Source organism: Lithobates pipiens, unplaced genomic scaffold (assembly GCF_037356315.1).
Source record: "Lithobates pipiens isolate NorthernLeopardFrog02 unplaced genomic scaffold, aLitPip1_a1.2 Scaffold_25, whole genome shotgun sequence".
In the NCBI taxonomy this organism is placed as follows: Eukaryota; Metazoa; Chordata; class Amphibia; order Anura; family Ranidae; genus Lithobates; species Lithobates pipiens.
Window position 1 is genome coordinate 246,451,223 of NW_027507787.1, and position 19,715 is coordinate 246,470,937.

Here is a 19,715-nt window from a genome sequence, read left to right on the forward strand (position 1 = left end):
GTGTTGTCTGTGTGACCTGAGTGCAGTATACACCATTATCCACCTATATAGCTAATTATATTGCTCTTCTGTAATTGATCTATCAGCCATCTGCAGGAGTTTCTGAGTGTTGTCTGTGTGACCTGAATGTAGTATACACCATTATCCACCTATATAGCTAATTATATTGCTCTTCTGTAATTGATCTATCAGCCATCTGTAGGAGTTTCTGGGTGTTGTCTGTGTGCCCTGAGTGCAGTATACACCTTTATCCACCTATTTTGCTCTTCTCTAATTGAGCCATCTGCCATCTGCAGGAGTTAGTTGGTGTTGTGTGCCTCCAGCACAGCACAGTATACACCGGTATCTACCCTTTAATTCCTGTTGTTCTATAATAAAGGCATCTACAGGAGTTAGTGGGTGTTGTGCGCCTCCAGCACAATATACACTACCCAATTGCTGGTTTTCCCATCTCCCTTCAGGCCATTACTATGTCTGGAAGGCCAACAAGGAGAGGCAGACAGGCACGAGCTGATAAAAGAGGGCAAGCAGGCTCTATGTCTAGAGACAACAGTGCTGGTCATGGACGCTTGACCAGATATATGTTGATCTGCCATGCAGCTCGTTGGCAAGCGTACCTCAAAGATCCACACCAAAAAACAAAGCGGACCTCTCCTTGCTCCTCATCAGCTGTGATCTCCAACCACTCTAGACCTTTAGTCCTCTCTGAAACCTGCGCTGAGAGGAATGAAGGTGTAGAATTAGGTGTGTCACCGCCAAGTGCTTGCGGGCACTCTGCTAGCAGTACACCCATGTCCGATTGTAGCAGGCAAATTTCTCTGCCAGAGCTGCTGGACCTTCAAAAGAAGTTTACTCCCAGCCATCCACATGCCCAGCGGTTGAATGCTAGCTTGGCTAAATTGCTAGCACTTCAACTCCTACCTTTTCAGTTGGTAGACTCGGCTCCCTTCCGTGAGTTTGTGCAATGTGCGGTTCCTCAGTGGCAGGTCCCCAAACGCCACTTTTTCTCACGGAAGGCGATTCCGGCTCTCTACCGGCATGTGGAAGACAATGTCCTTGCCTCACTGGACAGGGCGTTCAGCGGTAAGGTGCATATTACTGCTGACTCATGGTCCAGCAGGCATGGACAGGGACGTTACCTGTCTTTCACGGCCCACTGGGTCACTCTTCTGGCAGCTGGGAAGGATGCAGGACAAGGTGCAGTAGTGTTGGAGGTTGTTCCACCACCACGCCTCCAAAATGCTACTACTGGTTGTGATACACCTCTCTCCTCCACCCCCTCCTCTTCTTCTTCCTCCATGGCCTCTTCCAGTGCTCTGTCCTCGGAAGTAACAGTGCTCCGTAGGCGTTCAAGGGGCTACGCAAGTACGCAGGCAAAGCGATGCCATGCCGTGCTTGCGTTGGTTTGTTTGGGGGACAGGAGCCACACTGGGGCAGATATTTTGTCAGCTCTGCAGGGGCAGGCCGAGAGGTGGTTGACGCCATGCCAGCTTAAGCCAGGAATGGTGGTTTGCGACAATGGCACCAACCTCCTCTCCGCCCTCCAACAGGGACAACTGACCCATGTGCCCTGTGTGGCTCACGTCCTTAACCTGGTGGTGCAGCGGTTCTTGGGCAGGTACCCGGGCTTACAGGATGTCCTGAAGCAGGCCAGAAAAGTCTGTGTGCATTTCCACCGATCATTTAATGCCTGTGCTTGGCTGGCTGAGCTCCAAAAGGAGTTGAACCTGCCCAAGAACCGCCTTATATGTGACATGCCCACCAGGTGGAACTCAACGTTGGCCATGCTGCAGCGGCTGCACACGCAGCAGAGGGCCATCAATGAGTACCTGTGTGACTACGGCACCAGGACAGGGTCAGGGGAGTTTTTTTTTCTCACCACGCCAGTGGGGCATGATCAGGGATGCATGCACTGTCCTGTCACCGTTTCAGGAGGCCACAAGGATGGTGAGCAGTGACAGTGCATGCATCAGTGACACTGTACCTCTTGTCCACCTCTTGGAGCATACGCTGCGTGGAATAATGGACAGGGCACTTGAGGCAGAACAGAGGCAGGAAGAGGAGGACTTCCTTGCCTCTCAAGGCCCCCTTTATCCAGACAGTGTTCCTGCTGTGCCACTCATCACACAGGAAGAGGATGAGGAGGAGGTGGAGGATGATTGTGTCAGCATGGAGGTGGAGGCTGGCACTCAGCATCAGCAGCAGCAGCAGTCTTGTAGGGATGATTTACAGTCCCAAGAAACCCGTGGATTTGGACGTGGCTGGGAGGAGGTAGCTGCGGATCATGTTGTCCTTAGTGACCCAGAGGACTAACGACCGAATGCCTCAGCTGACCTACGCTGCATGGCCTCCCTGATCCTGCAAAGCCTGTGGAAGGATCCTCGTCTTCTTCGAAAAAGGAAAGGGACCATTACTGGCTGGCCACTCTCCTTGATCCACGGTACAAGGGTAAGGTTGCCGAACCTTATCTTGCCATCGCAGAGGGAGCAGAGGATGAGACATCTCCGGGAGGCCTTGCAGAAAGGTCTGTGCATCGTGTTTCCAGAAACTGGGAGGTTACAAACTCCTGGGCCTGGACAACTTGTTGCTGAGGCATCCGTCAGAAGGAGCGGTGGAAAAGGTGACCGTTCAGACAATTTTTTAGTCCACAGCCCCAAGGTATGATCGGTTCCAGCAACCATCACCAGCGTCTGATTAACATGGTGCAGGAATACCCAGGGGCAAGGTCAGACTTGGACACCTTTCCCACCGAAAATCCTCTGGCTTACTGGGTCTTGAGGATGGATCACTGGCCAGAGCTTTCCCAGTATGCAATTGAGCTACTGGCCTGTCCTGCATCCGTCAGTGCTGCTGGTGGCTTTGTTACCGATCAAAAGGTGCGCCTGTCCACTGACTCGGTTGATCGACTGAACTTCATAAAGATGAATCAGTCTTGGATCACCCACAGCTACCAAGCACCTGAAGTTGATGTAACGAATAATTGTTTTGAAATATCACATCCCTTCAAGACTGCCTATGCTGATGCTGAGTGACTGTCCTGTTATGTTGACTGTCCATCCTCTTCCTCCTCCACTGTTCAACAATGGCATGTAATTACAATTCTTGATATAATCGTTCATAGCAGGGCGCTCCGGCGCCCACCAAGAGTCACTTTGAGGGCTTACAATGTTGTGGCAACACCAACACCTTGTTCCGCCTTTTCTGCAGAGCATATAGGGCAGGCCCCTACTTTCAAACATCCAACTTACAAACGTCTCCTACTTGCAAACGGAAGGAGACAACAGGAAGCGAGATAAAAAAAAGATGTACGGCAAAAAAATTATACAGGGGTGATAACCCTTCCCTATGTTTTCCAAAAAGCTTAAAAATAGATTTTTTGACTTCTGCTACACTTTAAAAATGTACCAGTTCAAAATTACAAACAGATTCTACTTAACACAACAAACCTACACAGTCCCTGTCTTGTTTGCACCGCCTGTATACTGCTGTTCTGTGTATATAGGGCCTGGGGGCCCCACAACTTTTCTTTTTTTAATATGGGTACGGGGTTCACCTTAATATCAGTACAAGACCCAAAGGGGCTGGTAATGGGCAGGGGGGCTACCCATGCCATTTTTCTCAATGATTTTCATCCATATTGCCGGAACCAGATATTCCATTAAAACCGTAAGCAGTTTTAAATGACTTTTTTTTCCATTAAATGTCATTTTGTGCAGGGACTGTTGTAAACACGGGAAAAACGTGGCACTTCACAGACACCCCCCAGGCATGATATTTAAAGGAATATTTCACTTTTTTTTTACTTTAATTGTCATTAAAGTCAGTGCTCCCGAAAAAACTTCAGTTTTTCAAAACATTTTAGGCATTGACCCATGTCCCCTGGGGCAGGAGCCAGGTCCCCAAACCCTTTTTAGGACAACATCTTGCATATTAGCCATTAAATTTAGCACTTTTTATTTCGAAGGTTCAAGTCCCATAGACTTCAATGGGGTTCTAAAGTTCGCACAAATTTGCGGTCCGTTCGAAAGTTCTGGTGCGAACCGAACTGGGGGGTGTTCAGCTCATCCCTAGCCTTCACTAATCTCCCCAGCATGCTATGCTGGGCACATATCCACCTAGTCTAGTCACTTAACAATGTATTTTGTCAGCTCCATTGTAGTGCTTTACCCTAACCCCCCCCCCCCCTTAAAATGTGTCCAAATGGTATGTGTATACTTAAATTAATCTATAAGCACCCCTAAAAATGTTTCCAAATGGTCTGTGCATCCTTAGATTAATCTATAAGCCCCCCTTAAAATGTGTCCAAATGGCATGTGTATCCTTTCAATTAATTTATAAGCCCTTCCCTTAAAATGTTTCCAAATGGTCTGTGTGTCCTTAAATAATTCATAACCCCCCCCCCCCCCCCTTAAAATGTGTCCAAATGGTCTGTGTGTTTAAATTAATTTATAAGCCCTCCCTTAAAATGTGTCCAAATGGTATGTGTATTCTTGAATTCACTTATAAGCCCCCCCCCCCCTTTAAAATCTTTCCAAATGGTCTGTGTGTCCTTAAATACATTTTTAACCCCCCCCCCCCCCCCCCACCTTAAATGCCCTTAAATGTTATGAATGGGCCACCTGAGGGGGTGAGGAATCTGATAAGTGGGCCTTATATTTTAGTCTTTAAATAATACTTAGAATAAAACAAAAGAGGTAAATGCTGCGCTAGAGAAAACAGTCAAATAATACAAAGCTGCCAGCACCGTAAAGACTGATACCAAACTCCAAATAGAAAATAAAAAATATAAGTGCAGCGCTAATTAATGATAAGAGAGATTAAAGTGAAAAATCCTTAATGTTCTCTATCATTTAACATACACCTATGATAAAAGTTATAGATCCTTCATTAAATTGTAAGTGGGCAAACTTCCAAAATCTGCAGGGAATTAAATAATTATTTTCCCCACTGTGTGCACACAGTGGACAGAGCATCTGTTTGGATGGAGCTAGAATCTTGTGCCATGTGCTTAATCCAGACAGTGATAATCTTGGAAGACAGAAGCAATGTCATGTTGCATGAAAGGGTCCTCCAAAGAAAAGAGAACTTGGCACACAGGCTTATTCACCATGAAGACCACGAGGGTCTTGTTAAGAGTATGCAATACAGGCACTGGCCACATGAGTAGGAAACATTCCTAGATAGGATAGCATTGAGCAATGCAGGTGAGATTTTGCTGATCTAAACTCCCACCCAGAAAGAGGAAGAGGTGTGGTTTGAAGCTTCAGTAACCCCATTGAAAACAAAGTGGCTCAGGAACAGTGTGCACTTAGGACATGCAGTAAATACCTGGTTTGGGCAGGCACACTAGGCACCACAATGGGGAGGCGTGTAGACCCAGTAATGCCAACAGAGGCACACCATTGAAGCCTACGTTTACTCAATTCAATAACAAAATCAGTACAAGGGATATTACTTAACTTTAGTGTGATGTGTTCCTTTTGCTGCTGTGTCTTGGTTTTTTAGAAATCTTCCTCCTCTGATGTCCCCCCAACCCCACCGCCATAATCTTCCATTACAGTAGTGGTTAAAAGAACTGAGGGAGCTCTTCAGGCACTCATCTAGAGTGCTCACCTATGCCAGCCCTTTCTGCCCCACTGCTCCATTCTTAAGGCCCATACACTCGATCAGACTTTTCGACAACAACGGTCCAACGGACGTGTTTTATTGGACAATCCGATCGTCTGTATGCTTCATCGGGCAATTGTTGTCGGAATGGTATGTGTATTCTTGAATATGTTGAGGACATGTGGCCTAGTATGGTCGGGGGGGGGGGGGGGTGCGCTTACCAGTGTCTGACGTTTTTATAGCTCTAGCGCTGGAGCCTCAGAGTGCGCTGGTCCTGGGGTTTATTGGAGCTTAAAAACCCTTTTGCCACTTACAGCTCAAAAACACCTGTGTGTGTGAGGCCATTGAAGAGGCGTTTTTAAGCTGTAAAAAAAGCTCCAAAACATGGCTGTAAAAACGTCCATGTGTATGAGGCCTAATACTGAATTAAAATAAAGCAACATGTAATTATGTGAGCAAGAAACTTTCCCTTTCAAGAAAAATGGTCTTTTACCTGGACCCATGCTGTCTCCTCTTTCCCCTTTCGGTCCTTGTGGTCCTGTCAGTTATGAAACATATTTAATGAGAGAGTTAGTGAAAAAAACTGATAAAGTTATATCTTTATATACTGAGTTATATCTTTATATACTGAGTGCAGAAGAAGGTCAAAATAAACTACATCCTACAAATATCCTTTAGTCGAAGATCTTTATTTTAACCAGAGGTGTCGAATACAGTGTAGCGGTGCCCCCGTGGGGTCGCTGAGTACAGTAGTTCCACATTCACCTCCAGTCACACATTTCTAGACAATGAACAGTCCATCAGCTTGTTTTTGTGTTTTTTATATGAAGGATTAAATGTGGAAGGGGAAAAGGGAACATGGGATGCCCAAGTAATTGATCTTCTCAGGTGAACAAGGTATTTGGAATCTGAATTGGAAGTAAGAGTAAACTCCACTTTCTCTAATGCTCAATGCTTGATTCCTGGTACAACTAGCACATGGCTAGGCCCCACTCTGAATAAGGCCTAGCAATTTAAGATCCACCATTTGCTGGCAGGGGTACACAGTCCCCTTTGATGTAGCAACCAATGACAATGAAAAAAAAAGAGTACTTGTGCTAGCTGTAACAGTCCTGTGCAAGTCCCGCCAACCCTCCTGGCTGCAGCAACCTGTCTGGAATGCCAGTAACACCACAGTCTCTCCCTCTGCCTCTACATCCAATCCTGGCATGTCTCTCCCAGATCTTCTCACTGTGCGTGTCATTCACCGACCCGGATGCATCCCTCCTGATGATTTGCCCGGCAATGTTCCCCGCTGTCCTTCTCCTGCTTCTGTTCAGGACACCCTTGATGTGGGTTGTATGAGAGGTCCCTTTACAGCTCCCGACCTCTGGCCCAAAGCCACCCCCCCCCCCCCCCAGATAGGCCGCGACAGCCTAACACTCCATAAATCAGTACTTCCACCCGACAACTCCTCCCACAGCAGGCTGATCCTAAGTATATATATTAGAAGCCTGCCCTCTGCCAATGTAAGCTGTTGTGGAATCATGTGGTTCAGCCCTATGAGTGCCCCAAGCACATCCTGTCAGACCAGGGCCCCGATTTCCCCAAAAAAGGTATTTTCAGAGTTGTGTTGATTAAACAGAATTTGTAAATCCCACATGCCTCCCTACCATCCACATGGCAATGGGGTCTGGGAATGCTTTAATCACAAACTGTTGGGTATGCTGTGGACCCTATAGCATGGGGAGACCACTGGCACTAGCACATAGGGGAACATTGTCTGGGCCTACAAGAACATATCCCTTCTTCCTCATGTTTGGATGTAGGGAGAGGCTCTCTGCGCTGTTGAACACACCAAAGCAAGCTGCCCTCTAAAAGCCCAAGGAATGGGTGCAAGAGCAGTGGGAAAGGCTGAGAAAGGCTCAACAGCAGGTTCTTATCAGGAGGTGGCCGAGGAAGCCACCCTGGAACTGTTGCCACTGTAGCTGGGAGATGGAGTGCTAGTGAAAAACCCAACATTTTAAAGGGGAGTAGACTGGAAACATTGTGGGAGACCACCCCATACCGGGTAGAGAAACAGCCATTCTCACTGCTATAATTATACAATGTGGTGTCTGAGGGCCCTGAAGTCAACAGGATGCATCTCCATCAGAATCTGTGTATGGGGTGGAGACAGCTCCATTAAGCCCCCTACAGACTCACAGGATTTTAATCCTGCGAATATTCCCCTTGTTAAAGAGGTCCAGTTGAGTGGTATCAGCCACCCATCGACATGATCCCCACTGATTATCCCAGGTCTGAAGATGAAACCACTGCCGCTTCTTTAGAAGATCACTTAGCAGAGGACTGGGAAAGTTCTAGGAGTCCTGAGGAACTTGTGGACTCCTGTGAGGACACTAATGAGAGCTCAGGTGAGGGTACCCATGATAACTCCCAAGCATCTGAAGCTCCTGGGCAAGCTCAAGTAAATGACAATCCTGATGATGAGCTGGAGGATTCCAGCGAGTGTTGCTGCCCTATTTGGTCTAACCGGGGGGCAACTGCTGGCCAAATATTCTGTTGTATAACATACTGCTTGTTGTTGTTGTGTTCTTTTCAGTTAACCATCTGTTTATGCTGTCTAATCTCACTGTTTTATTGTGTTTTGTGAGAAGCGATGCTGAGGACTGCATCTGCCAAAGCCAGGAAGTGTAGGCAGGTGTAGATTGACCTTCTTACACAGGTGGCACTGCTGCATCCACCATGCAGGGACAGTAAATTTCAAGAGGAATAGGCATTCCTCATTTCTCTTAGGCTTTCATACGTGTCATTGGGTGGGCTGCTGTCAGAAAACTGCCACCCAGGTAACCTCTGTGGCCATCTTTAGTGAGGGCAAAACTTAAAAAAAGCTCTACCTCACTGCCATTGTGAGTGTGGCTAGGTTAGGGACAGTAACCTGCTTGACAGGGGGAGTGTTTCTAGCGTAGGGAAAGGTTCCAGAGGAGTGACAGCACAGGGATCGTCATCAGAACTCAGAAGTCCCACCTACTGCTCTGAGTGTTGCCACTTGTTTCATACTGCTGGATAGACTCTGTTATTGTATCTGGAATGGTCTGACAATATAACTTTGCATTTCCAAACACAGTGTGTGCCGTGAGTTTCCTCTGGGTCCCTACCACCTGGGCCTTTCCCCACCCCACAGCCTACGGGGTTTAGAAACAAATCATTAAAATATCCATGAGAAAACTAAGCCATGCTTTTAGATTGATTTTCATTTAAAGTCATACAAATCATTCATGTAAGAAGAGAGGGTTCCCCTTAGTGGGACAAGTTCCCAGTTACCTGGTACCCCATTGGCTCCTCTGTCCCCTTTTGCTCCAGGTGGTCCGGCAATTCCTTGTAATCCAGGAGGACCTAATCAGTCAAAAAAGAATAAAAGCTAAAGTTGAATCTGCTTAGTTTTTGACCCCTCTGGTTCCTCCTTTACCCGCTCAAAAAATGTGCAAATAAAGTTTTTAAATGCAGTTGTAACATTAAATATAGAATAAAATGATATTTTTCTTAATTCAGTGGTCAACAGTTAGACAGATGTTTTGCAATTAAACTGAACTTAACATCCAGAGTTAAGAATTTACCTGAAGCCCCTGTGTCACCTTCTACTCCCTTTAGTCCTGTTGGCCCCTGCTCTAGGGTTGCCAAATTTTATTCAAGTCAAACCCTAACACTTTAGACGGGCACAGCAATTTATGTGTAAACTACATATATTTTGCAATTAAATAACATTTCTAATCATATGAAGTTAATAACAAGAGTCCCCTTTACATCAGAGTCCACAGAGTTCCCACTTTATATCTGAATCCACAGATTTCCCCTTTTACATCTGAACTCGCAAGGTTCCCTTTCACTGTAAGGGGAGACTCTGTAGACTATGGTGTAAGGGAGAACTCTGGGGCCTCTAACATATGGGGTGCTCTAGGGACCATGATTTAAGGGGGAACACTGAGAACTCTGATGTACAGAGAAGACTCTGATGTAAGGGGAACCACTGTGGCCTCTGGTGTAAAGGGGAACTCACCCCTTGGCAGTCAGAACCTCTCATCCAGATGTATCTAAGGCTGCTGGACTTAACATTTCCAGCTCCCACTTTCCTTTTCTGAGGCACGGTGCCGGGGTTTGGGATCTCCTGTCTGTGTGTGTGTTTGGGGGGAGGGTTTGTTAGTGTTGGCTTTGGGCACTGTGAAAGAGTAACGGTCTCAGCTTAGACAACTGCAGCCAGCAACCCTGCTGGGAAGCCATAGACCAGTCTAAATAATATGTCTGGGTTTCAGGCAGTCTGAAACCTGGACGCATGATTCCAAACCCGGACTGTCCAGGGGAATCCTGGACAGGTGGCAACCCTACCCTGCTCTCCTCTTGGCCCAGTTTCTCCAGTTTACCCTGGTGGTCCAGGCAGACCTGGTTTTGAAATACAATTAAAGTGTTAAAAGTGGACCTCTCATCAGATATAATTTTACAAGTTAAGCAGGGTTGTAACTACAGATCTTGGGGCTCGATAGCAACATTTTAATGAGGCCTTTCAGCGATCTAATGCACAAACATTTATTTCAGTGTACACAAATGCAATTTAATCTACATATTTTGCAAAAAATAAAAGATGATAGTGTCGAATAGATAGATACCAAACACGTCAAGCATAAAAACTGCGTGTGCCTGTGAAATGGCACCAAATTCCTGTATTCAGTCCAGCTTACATCGCTGCTGTGGCTACTGATCCCAGCACTACCTCTTCAGGTACTGCCAACCCAGCTGGCTTCAGCTGCCCCTTTCACTAGCCCTCCAGGCAGTGGTGACTGATGATCAATATTTTTGGGGGGGCAGCAAATCAATGCTCCCCAAAACCCTCATCCCAGGAAATGGACGGGAATGCAGAGATCCCCCCATGGGAGACGGACAGTAATGCAGTGACGCCCCCCCTCCTGCAGGAGATGGATGGGATTGCAACAATCACACTCCGCGGAATGTGGCACCGATCAGAGGCCTACTTATCTTAGGGAGGAGGCAGATCAGGCAGACATGGATCCGGCCTGCAGCTCCTCCCTCTGGGGCCAACGCTTCTCCGTGCCTTGACTGCCAGTGCAAGTGACTGCCTGGCAAGGGGATTCCCTCCCCTATCCTGGCAGCGCACTGCGTACCCACAGAGAGGGCTCGGCGTGCCAGCTGTGGCACGTGTGCCATAGGTTCGCTATCACTGTACTAGAGGGTGCTACAATCTCTTGACAGCTCATCAGTTTATAAACCATAAATGAGGGACCTTGTGCCCTCTATTCTCCTCAAAAACGTAAAAGTGTCCGGGCAACGCTATAGCTGCCCAGATTACTTTTAAACAAAAGGTGGTGTAAAACCCATTTGAGTAAAAAAGTTTTCTCATAGCCAGTGTAGAAATACTGGCAGTGTTTGTGTTTACTACACTGTCTATGATAAAACTTTTTTACTCAAATAAAACAAAACAAACGGATCTACTCGATGCGGAGTCTGTTTACTTCCTTTTTATGTACTGCTGCTATTTTTGGATAAACGAAATCTGAACCAGAGGTGGAGGTGCTGACCTGAGTGATGGAGTAAGGCTTTCTAAATTCGTCTTTCGGGTGAGTTTAACCCCTTAGGGGGACGTGGGGAGCACCGTGTGGAGGAGTTTGGTGTGATGTGCACTTACTATCTCCTAATACTCACAAAACTCACCCTATTTAGCTCTCTTATGGACTTATGGTCTACTTTCAGTACATCTGTTGTAGTATGAGAAACTTTTAGCAACACTATTTTGAGTATATGGGAATGTATATATTTTAACTATGTACATGTATGTCAATTTGATATGTTGACTGGAGCGCTGCTTAGATTACTGAAATCTGATTGCTTTCTAATGTTTTGCAAACGTTTTTTTTAATCATTTATATATTTTAACTTCTGCAATCAATAATAATTCAGTAATGAATCTGGGTTGTCTATGTTTAGATTACTCTAACCCCCTTAACAGTGCCACTTCCACCACCAGGCCTCAAAGCAACTGTGAGGGCTGCTATGGCTAGTGTAGAGTGTGAGTCTGCTTAATAACGTGTTGGTGTAATACTTCCAGAAAACGTGAAGGGAGTTCCCACTTGTCCAGAATCATGGCTCCCAATTGTCCCTTATTTGGAGGGACTGTCCCTGATTTGGAGCAATGTCCCTTTTTCCCTCTTTTCTCCTCATTTGTCCCTCATTTTGGCCTGATCTATATAGTTGTATATAAAATGCACTATTTATCTTTCAAAAAGTGTTTCCCAGTGCTAAACCTTCATCCAATTTCTAAATTGCTGCATTTATAAATTTTAAAAGCCAATATAAAGGAATGGTAGTATAAAAAAAAAAAGTTCTTGTGGATTTATCTAATCTTTTCTTTTTTTTTTTTTAAAGTTAAATCTCCTTTAAAGGGGTGTGGCAGGGGTATAGCCCATACAAACATACTTTTGCTAGTAGGTGTCCCTCATTCCCATTTTTAAATGTTGGGAGGTATGCAGAATCCAGCTTGTGAAGTATTAGGCTACAGATCGTTATTGGTATTAAAATTGTGTTCATTGTTACCTGGTTCCCCCTTTGCTCCATTTGCCCCATTCAAGCCTGGTGGACCGTTCTTCCCGGGAGCTCCACATGTGATGATGGAGTAGGCATTCTCATCAGGGTCTTTGCATATCTGTGTTCCTGGAGTCACTAATGCCACATGGAGCAAAAGTAGACAAAGAACCTTCATAATTGACATATTCCAATTACAGCTGATCTGTATGAGAGAAAGAAACACCTGTGGCTACTATTACAGCAAATAAGTTCATGTTCTGCTCTAGGACGTCTACTACAGGTCTATTCTAGGAGAACTAAAGTCATTCCAGGACATCTAGGGCTAGTCTGGGACATCTAGAACACTCAAGGACATATAGGGCTACTCAAGGACATCTAGGGCTACTCTAGGACATCTAAAGCTACTCTTGGACATCCAGGAACAATCCAGAATATCTAGGGCTACTCTAGGACATCTAGGGACCCGCAATGACATTTAGGGCCATCCCAGGCTATCTAGGGCTACTCTGGGGCATCAAAAGCTACACTAGGACATCTAGGACCCCTCCAGGACATCTTGAACCACTCCAGGACATCTGGTTCTACTCTATGACATCTAGGGCCTCTCCAGAACATGTATGGTCACTCCAGGACATCTAGGGATACTCTAGGACAACTAAAGCTACTCTAGGACATCTAGGACAAGTCAGGTCATCTAATGCCACGTACACACGAGCGGACTGTATGGCATACTTAGTTCGTCATACAATCTGACGGACAGTCCGTCGTACTTTCCACTGAACGGACTTGACCCTTGACCACACACGGATGCACAAACAGTCCGTCGAAAGCTTGCGCGATGACGTGTACAGCACCTACGACGGGACTAGAAATAGGAAGTCCAAGACACAACAAAGCAACCTTCCGCCGTGTAAATCCTTTCTGGGCATGCACCATTCTTAGTCCGTCGAACTAGCATACTGACGACCGTACTGTCCGCTGAAACCAAAGTACGACGGACAGAATTTCGAAAAAACCAAAATACTTAGTACGCCAGACTGCACGCTGAAAAAGTCCGCTGAAGCCCACACACGAGCGGATTGTCCGCTGAAATGTGTTTCGACGGACTAAGTACGCCATACAGTCTGCCCGTGTGTACGCGGCATAAGAATACTCTAGGATACCTAGCGCAGGCAATTGCTCTCCCGTTGCTTATAGTCACATTCTGTTTGTTCTCCTGCCATACTGTTCGCTCACCCAGACAAGGTGAAATATGTGGTACTTTTTTTGTTGTATTTTTTTTTGCGGTGCAGTGCCAGATTTTTTATAGTTGCATTGGTCCAAATAGGATCTATGTAAGTATGCATGTTGTCCATTAGGTTCAAATAGCTTTCTGTTGTTGGAAAATAATATAATCAGAGAGTGTTTTTTCAAAACATGAGAAAGGGAGAAGTGGGGGAGTAGAGCATGCAGAATGCAGTTGAGATCACACATGATTGAGAGACTGTACTGAATATAAACACGGGGGTATAGTTACAAAAACATTTACCATGCTGATTTCTTAAGCATTCGCACAGGTGCAAAAAAATGATTGCCGCATTGCTTGTAATATCATTATCTCCTATGATTGTCAGCGCCATCTAGTGGCCATAATGCAGCATTTTACCTAAAATACCTCAATCAAAAAGATATTGCATTATGGCCACTAGATGGAGCTGATGATCTTAGGTGATAATCATTTTACAAATAATGCAGCTCTCATTTGTTGTGTCCTAATGCTTAAGACACAGCAATATCTTATATCTAGACCCCTAGGAAGCACTGTTTTATTTAATGATCATTTATTTTGTGAAAAAATCTACTTGATAAACAGGAAAAGTCACTGCAAATTATTTATATAGTTCACTTATTATGATTTATTACATTGCTTTATTAGGTATTTATGTAAGTTAGTGTTTAGAACACTGCAGATTTTGATTTATATTTATATACTAAAATTAAAGTTTTTGTGTCCGAAGTTCAGCATTAATGATATCAGTTCAGATCATGGAACTGCTGTGGGTCCAGGATCAGAAGGGAACCAGAGCTATCTGGCTAAGCAGTCATTTATATAGGTAACATTAAGCAAATACATTCGGATTGCATCAACAAGTATCTAAACCCAAAATAAAAAATATCATATTGCAGCTCACTAGTCATTATTCTGTATGCGATGACTGCCTTTGTTTTTTTTACTCAGGCCTTTATCTTTATTTTCACCTGGTGATCCTGCCAGTAACACACTTCCTATCATATGGAGAGCATGCTTATTTACTGTTCTGTAAGTGATGACAGCTTTGTCACCCTGTGGCAGGACTACAGAACACCCCCCACCCCTCTACTTATCTCCGTACCATGGGGGGAAGTGCTCTCTAGTGCACAGAGGTGGCTGGGTACAAAGTAAAAACTGCTTCAGTGTGAAAGTGGTCTTTCGGGTGATCAGTGGGAAAAATGCTCCTTACAATAGTCATCACTCGTCAGTGGGAAGAATGCTCCTTACCAGTAGGGATGAACTTCGTGTTCGAGTCGAACATACGTTCGACTCGAACATCGGCTGTTCGCCCGTTCGGCGAAGTCCGAACATTTTGGTCCGTTCGCGCCAAATTCGTGTGGCGCTCACGGCCCACAATGCACTGCGATGGCGCAGTGCATTGCTGGCTCATGATTGGCCAAGCATGCACTGTGAACCCGCATGCTTGGCCAATCGCAGCGCCAGCAGCGAGGAGAGCCATGATTGGCCACAGGCAGGATGCCTGTGGCCAATCATAGCTCAGGCTGTGTAGTGCACGCCCCACACTATATAAGGCCGCCAGCGCGGCGGCCTTGTGTAGTGTGTTGGCGTCTGAAGCAGTGGATGTTCTGTGTACCTTCAACACAGTACACACCGATCGTTTTCGGCCGATTTTCGATCTTGCTGTTGTGTAGTGGTTGTTGTCTGTGTGCCCTGACCGCAGTATACACCACTATATTCACCTCACCTATATAGCTAGTGATCTATCTTTTATAATAGAGCTTGCAGTCAGTAGTGTTAGGAGCTTGTGCATGCTGTCTGCGTGCTCTGTACCCAGTACATACCGCTATATCCACCTACATAGCTCTTCTCTATTTGAGCCCACTTGCCATCTGCAGGAGTTATTGGAAGTTGTGTGTGCCTCCAGCACAGCACAGTATACATCTGTATATACCCCTTTATCTCTGGTGTTCTATAATAAAGGCATCTGCAGGAGTTAGTGGGTGTTCTGTGTACCTTCAACACAGTACACACCGATCGTTTTCGGACGATTTTCGATCTTGCTGTTGTGTAGTGGTTGTTGTCTGCGTGCCCTGACCGCAGTATACACCGCTATATTCACCTCACCTATATAGCTAGTGATCTATCTTTTATAATAGAGCTTGCAGTCAGTAGTGTTAGGAGCTAGTGCGTGCTGTCTGCGTGTTCTGTACCCAGTACATACCGCTATATCCACCTACATAGCTCTTCTCTATTTGAGCCCACTTGCCATCTGCAGGAGTTATTGGAAGTTGTGTGTGCCTCCAGCACAGCACAGTATACATCTGTATATACCCCTTTATCTCTGGTGTTCTATAATAAAGGAATCTGCAGGAGTTAGTGGGTGTTGTGTGCCTCTAGCACAATATACACTATCCAACTGCTTTTTTACCCAACTCCCTTCAGGCCATTACCATGTCTGGAAGGCCAGCAAGGAGAGGCAGACAGGCGCGAGCCGATAAAAGAGGGCAAGCAGGCTCTGTGTCTAGAGACAACAGTGCTGGTCGTGGACGCGGTGCATTGTCATCAGCACGTGGCCATGGGACACTCTTGTCCTTCTTTTCGGCAGCTGGACATGTTGAGCCGCAACATGCCAACGACTTGGTAGAGTGGATGACCAAGCCCTCTTCATCCTCCTCATCCTCTCTCACCCAGTCTCAGGGTACTAGCAAAGCAGCTGCCAATGCATCATCTTCCCTCCTCTCAATGTCATCATCAGTGACTCCTTCCCTAGACCCACCACGTCCTCCTGAGGAGTCTCCTGAACTCTTTGAGCACAGTGTTGGGTACATGCTCCAGAAGGATGCCCAGTGTTTTGTAGCCTCTGATGATGACACTCAGCTAGAGGAAGGCAGTAGCGTGAATGCAGAGAGAGGGGATGCTCAAGAAGGACAGCAATTTGGCAGTCATGTTCCACAAGCTGCAGCATACTGCCAGGATTGCTACAGCGATGAAGAGGGAGGGGATGATGAGGGCACTGACTCCACATGGGTGCCTGGTAGGAGAGAGGAGGAGGAGGAGGAGGAGGCACATGTCCAACGAGGCAGGATGCCCTCTGGGGGCCAGCTTAGGGGCAGCACACTGACTGAATCACACCGCAGAGCTCCGCCTGTGCAGGGCGCTGCCTCTGCACGTTATGCTAAAAGTTCTTTGGTGTGGGCCTTTTTTGAGACGAGTGCATCAGATCGCACCGCTGCTATTTGCAACATATGTCTCAAGCGTATCTCGCGTGGCCAAAACATCAGCCGCTTGGGTACCACATGCTTGACCAGACATATGTTGACCTGCCATGCAGCTCGTTGGCAAGCGTACCTCAAAGACCCACACCAAAGAACAAAGCGGCCCTCTCCTTGCTCCTCATCAGCTGGCATCTCCAACCCCACTAGACCTTCAGTCCTCTCTGAAACCTGCTCTGAGAGGAATGAAGGTGTAGAATTAGGTGTGTCACAGCCAAGTGCTTCCGGGCACTCTGCTAGCAGTACACCCACGTCCGATTATAGCAGGCAAATGTCCCTGCCCCAGCTGCTGGACCGGCGAAAGAAGTTCACTCCCAGCCATCCACATGCCCAGCGGTTGAATGCTAGCTTGGCTAAATTGCTAGCACTTCAACTGCTGCCTTTTCAGTTGGTAGACTCGGCCCCCTTCCGTGAGTTTGTACAGTGTGCGGTTCCTCAGTGGCAGGTCCCCAAACGCCACTTTTTCTCACGGAAGGCGATTCCGGCTCTCTACCGGCATGTGGAAGGCAATGTCCTTGCCTCGCTGGACAGGGCGGTCAGCGGTAAGGTGCATATTACCGCTGACTCATGGTCCAGCAGGCATGGACAGGGACGTTACCTGTCTTTCACGGCCCATTGGGTCACTCTTCTGGCAGCTGGGAAGGATGCAGGACAATGTGCAGTAGTGTTGGAGGTTGCTCCGCCATCACGCCTCCAAAATGCTACTATTGGTTGTGAGACACCTCTCTCCTCCACCCCCTCCTCTTCTTCTTCCTCCATGGCCTCTTCCAGTGCTCTGTCCTCAGAACCAGCGGTGCTCCGTAGGCGTTCCAGGGGCTACGCAAGTACGCAGGCAAAACGATGCCATGCCGTGCTTGCGCTGGTTTGTTTGGGGGACAGGAGCCACACTGGGGCGGATGTTTTGTCAGCTCTGCAGGGGCAGGCCGACAGGGGGCTGACGCCACGCCAGCTTAAGCCAGGAATGGTGGTTTGCGACAATGGCACCAACCTCCTCTCCGCCCTCCGACAGGGACAACTGACCCATGTGCCCTGTGTAGCTCACATCCTTAACCTGGTGGTGCAGCGGTTCTTGGGCAGGTACCCCGGGTTACAGGATGTCCTGAAGCAGGCCAGGAAAGTCTGTGTGCATTTCGGCCGATCATTTAATGCATGTGCTCGGCTGGCTGAGCTCCAAAAGGAGTTGAACCTGCCCAAGAACCACCTTATATGTGACATGCCCACCAGGTGGAACTCAACGTTGGCCATGCTGCAGCGGCTGCACACGCAGCAGAGGGCCATCAATGAGTACCTGTGCGACTACGGCACCAGGACAGGGTCAGGGGAGCTCAGATTTTTCTCACCACGCCAGTGGGGCATGATCAGGGATGCATGCACTGTCCTGTCACTGTTTGAGGAGGCCACAAGGATGGTGAGCAGTGACAGTGCATGCATCAGTGACACTGTACCTCTTGTCCACCTCTTGGAGCATACGCTGCGTGGAATAATGGACAGGGCACTTGAGGCAGAACAGAGGCAGGAAGAGGAGGACTTCCTTGCCTCTCAAGGCCCCCTTTATCCAGACAGTGTTCCTGCTGTGCCACCCATCACACAGGAAGAGGATGAGGAGGAGGAAGAGGAGGAGGAGGATGATTGTGTCAGCATGGAGGTGGAGGCTGGCACTCAGCATCAGCAGCAGCAGCAGCAGTCTTGTAGGGATAATTTACAGTCCCAAGAAACACGTGGACTTGTACGTGGGTGGGAGGAGGTAGCTGCGGATCATGTTGTCCTTAGTGACCCAGAGGACTCCGGACTGAATGCCTCAGCTAACCTACGCTGCATGGCCTCCCTGATCCTGCAAAGCCTGCGGAAGGATCCTCGTATTCTTCGGATCAAGGAGAGGGACCATTACTGGCTGGCCACTCTCCTTGATCCACGGTACAACGGTAAGGTTGCCGACCTTATCTTGCCATCGCAGAGGGAGCAGAGGATGAGACATCTCCGGGAGGCCTTGCAGAAAGGTCTGTGCAACGCGTTCCCAGAGACTGGGAGGTTACAAACTCCTGGTCCTGGACAACGTGTTGCTGAGGCATCGGTCAGAAGGAGCGGTGGAGAAGGTGGCCGTCTGACTGATGCTTTCAGACAATTTTTTAGTCCGCAGCCCCAAGGTATGATCGGTTCCAGCAACCATCGCCAGCGTCTGATTTACATGGTGCAGGAATACCTAGGGGCAAGGTCAGACTTGGACACCTTTCCCACCGAAAATCCTCTGGCTTACTGGGTCTTGAGGATGGATCACCGGCCAGAGCTTGCACAGTATGCAATTGAGCTACTGGCCTGTCCTGCATCCAGCGTTCTTTCGGAACGCACCTTCAGTGCTGCTGGTGGCTTTGTTACCGATCACAGGGTGCGCCTGTCCACCGAATCAGTTGATCGACTGACCTTCATCAAGATGAATCAGTCTTGGATCACCCACAGCTACCAAGCACCTGAAGCTGATGTAACCGAATAATTTTTTTTGAAATATCACATCCCTTCAAGACTGCCTATGCTGATGCTGAGTGACTGTCCTGTTATGTTGATTGTCTATCCTCTTCCTCCTCCGATGATATGTTGGAAGAACATTTCTGTTTCTGGGTGATGCCATCAGCCCAATTTTTCTGTCCCTGTTTAACAGGGGCGTTTAAGTACAATTTTGGATGCAATGCTTTGCAGCAGGGCTAATTCCTGCAATAAAACTAGAGTATATGGGAGAGGTTGCAGTGTCGTGGCACCAGCACCAGTGCCTAAGGCCCAATTTTTCTGCCCTCTTTAACAGGGGCATTTAAGTACAATTTTTGATGCAATGCTTTGCAGCAGGGCTAATTCCTGCAATAAAACTAGAGTATATGGGAGAGGTTGCAGTGTCGTGGCACCAGCACCAGTGCCTAAGGCCCAATTTTTCTGCCCCTGTTTAACAGGGCCGTTTAATTACAATTTTTGATGCAATGCTTTGCAGCAGGGCTAATTACTGCAATAAAACTAGAGTATATGGGAGA

At 47.2% G+C, this 19,715-nt stretch overlaps 1 protein-coding gene across 1 annotated transcript in view; it reads right to left on the minus strand.

The window, feature by feature from the left end:
- The window catches only part of LOC143931008 (mannose-binding protein C-like), a 285,028-nt gene that overhangs the window by 251,233 nt on the left and 14,080 nt on the right, over positions 1–19,715 (minus strand). Inside the window, exons 2-4 of the mRNA XM_077455726.1 lie at positions 12,187–12,379; positions 8,911–8,982; positions 6,101–6,145 (exon numbers count right to left, since the gene is read on the minus strand). Of these exons, the coding sequence (XP_077311852.1) occupies positions 6,101–6,145; positions 8,911–8,982; positions 12,187–12,379 (310 nt within the window). The remainder of the gene's footprint in view (positions 1–6,100; positions 6,146–8,910; positions 8,983–12,186; positions 12,380–19,715) is intronic.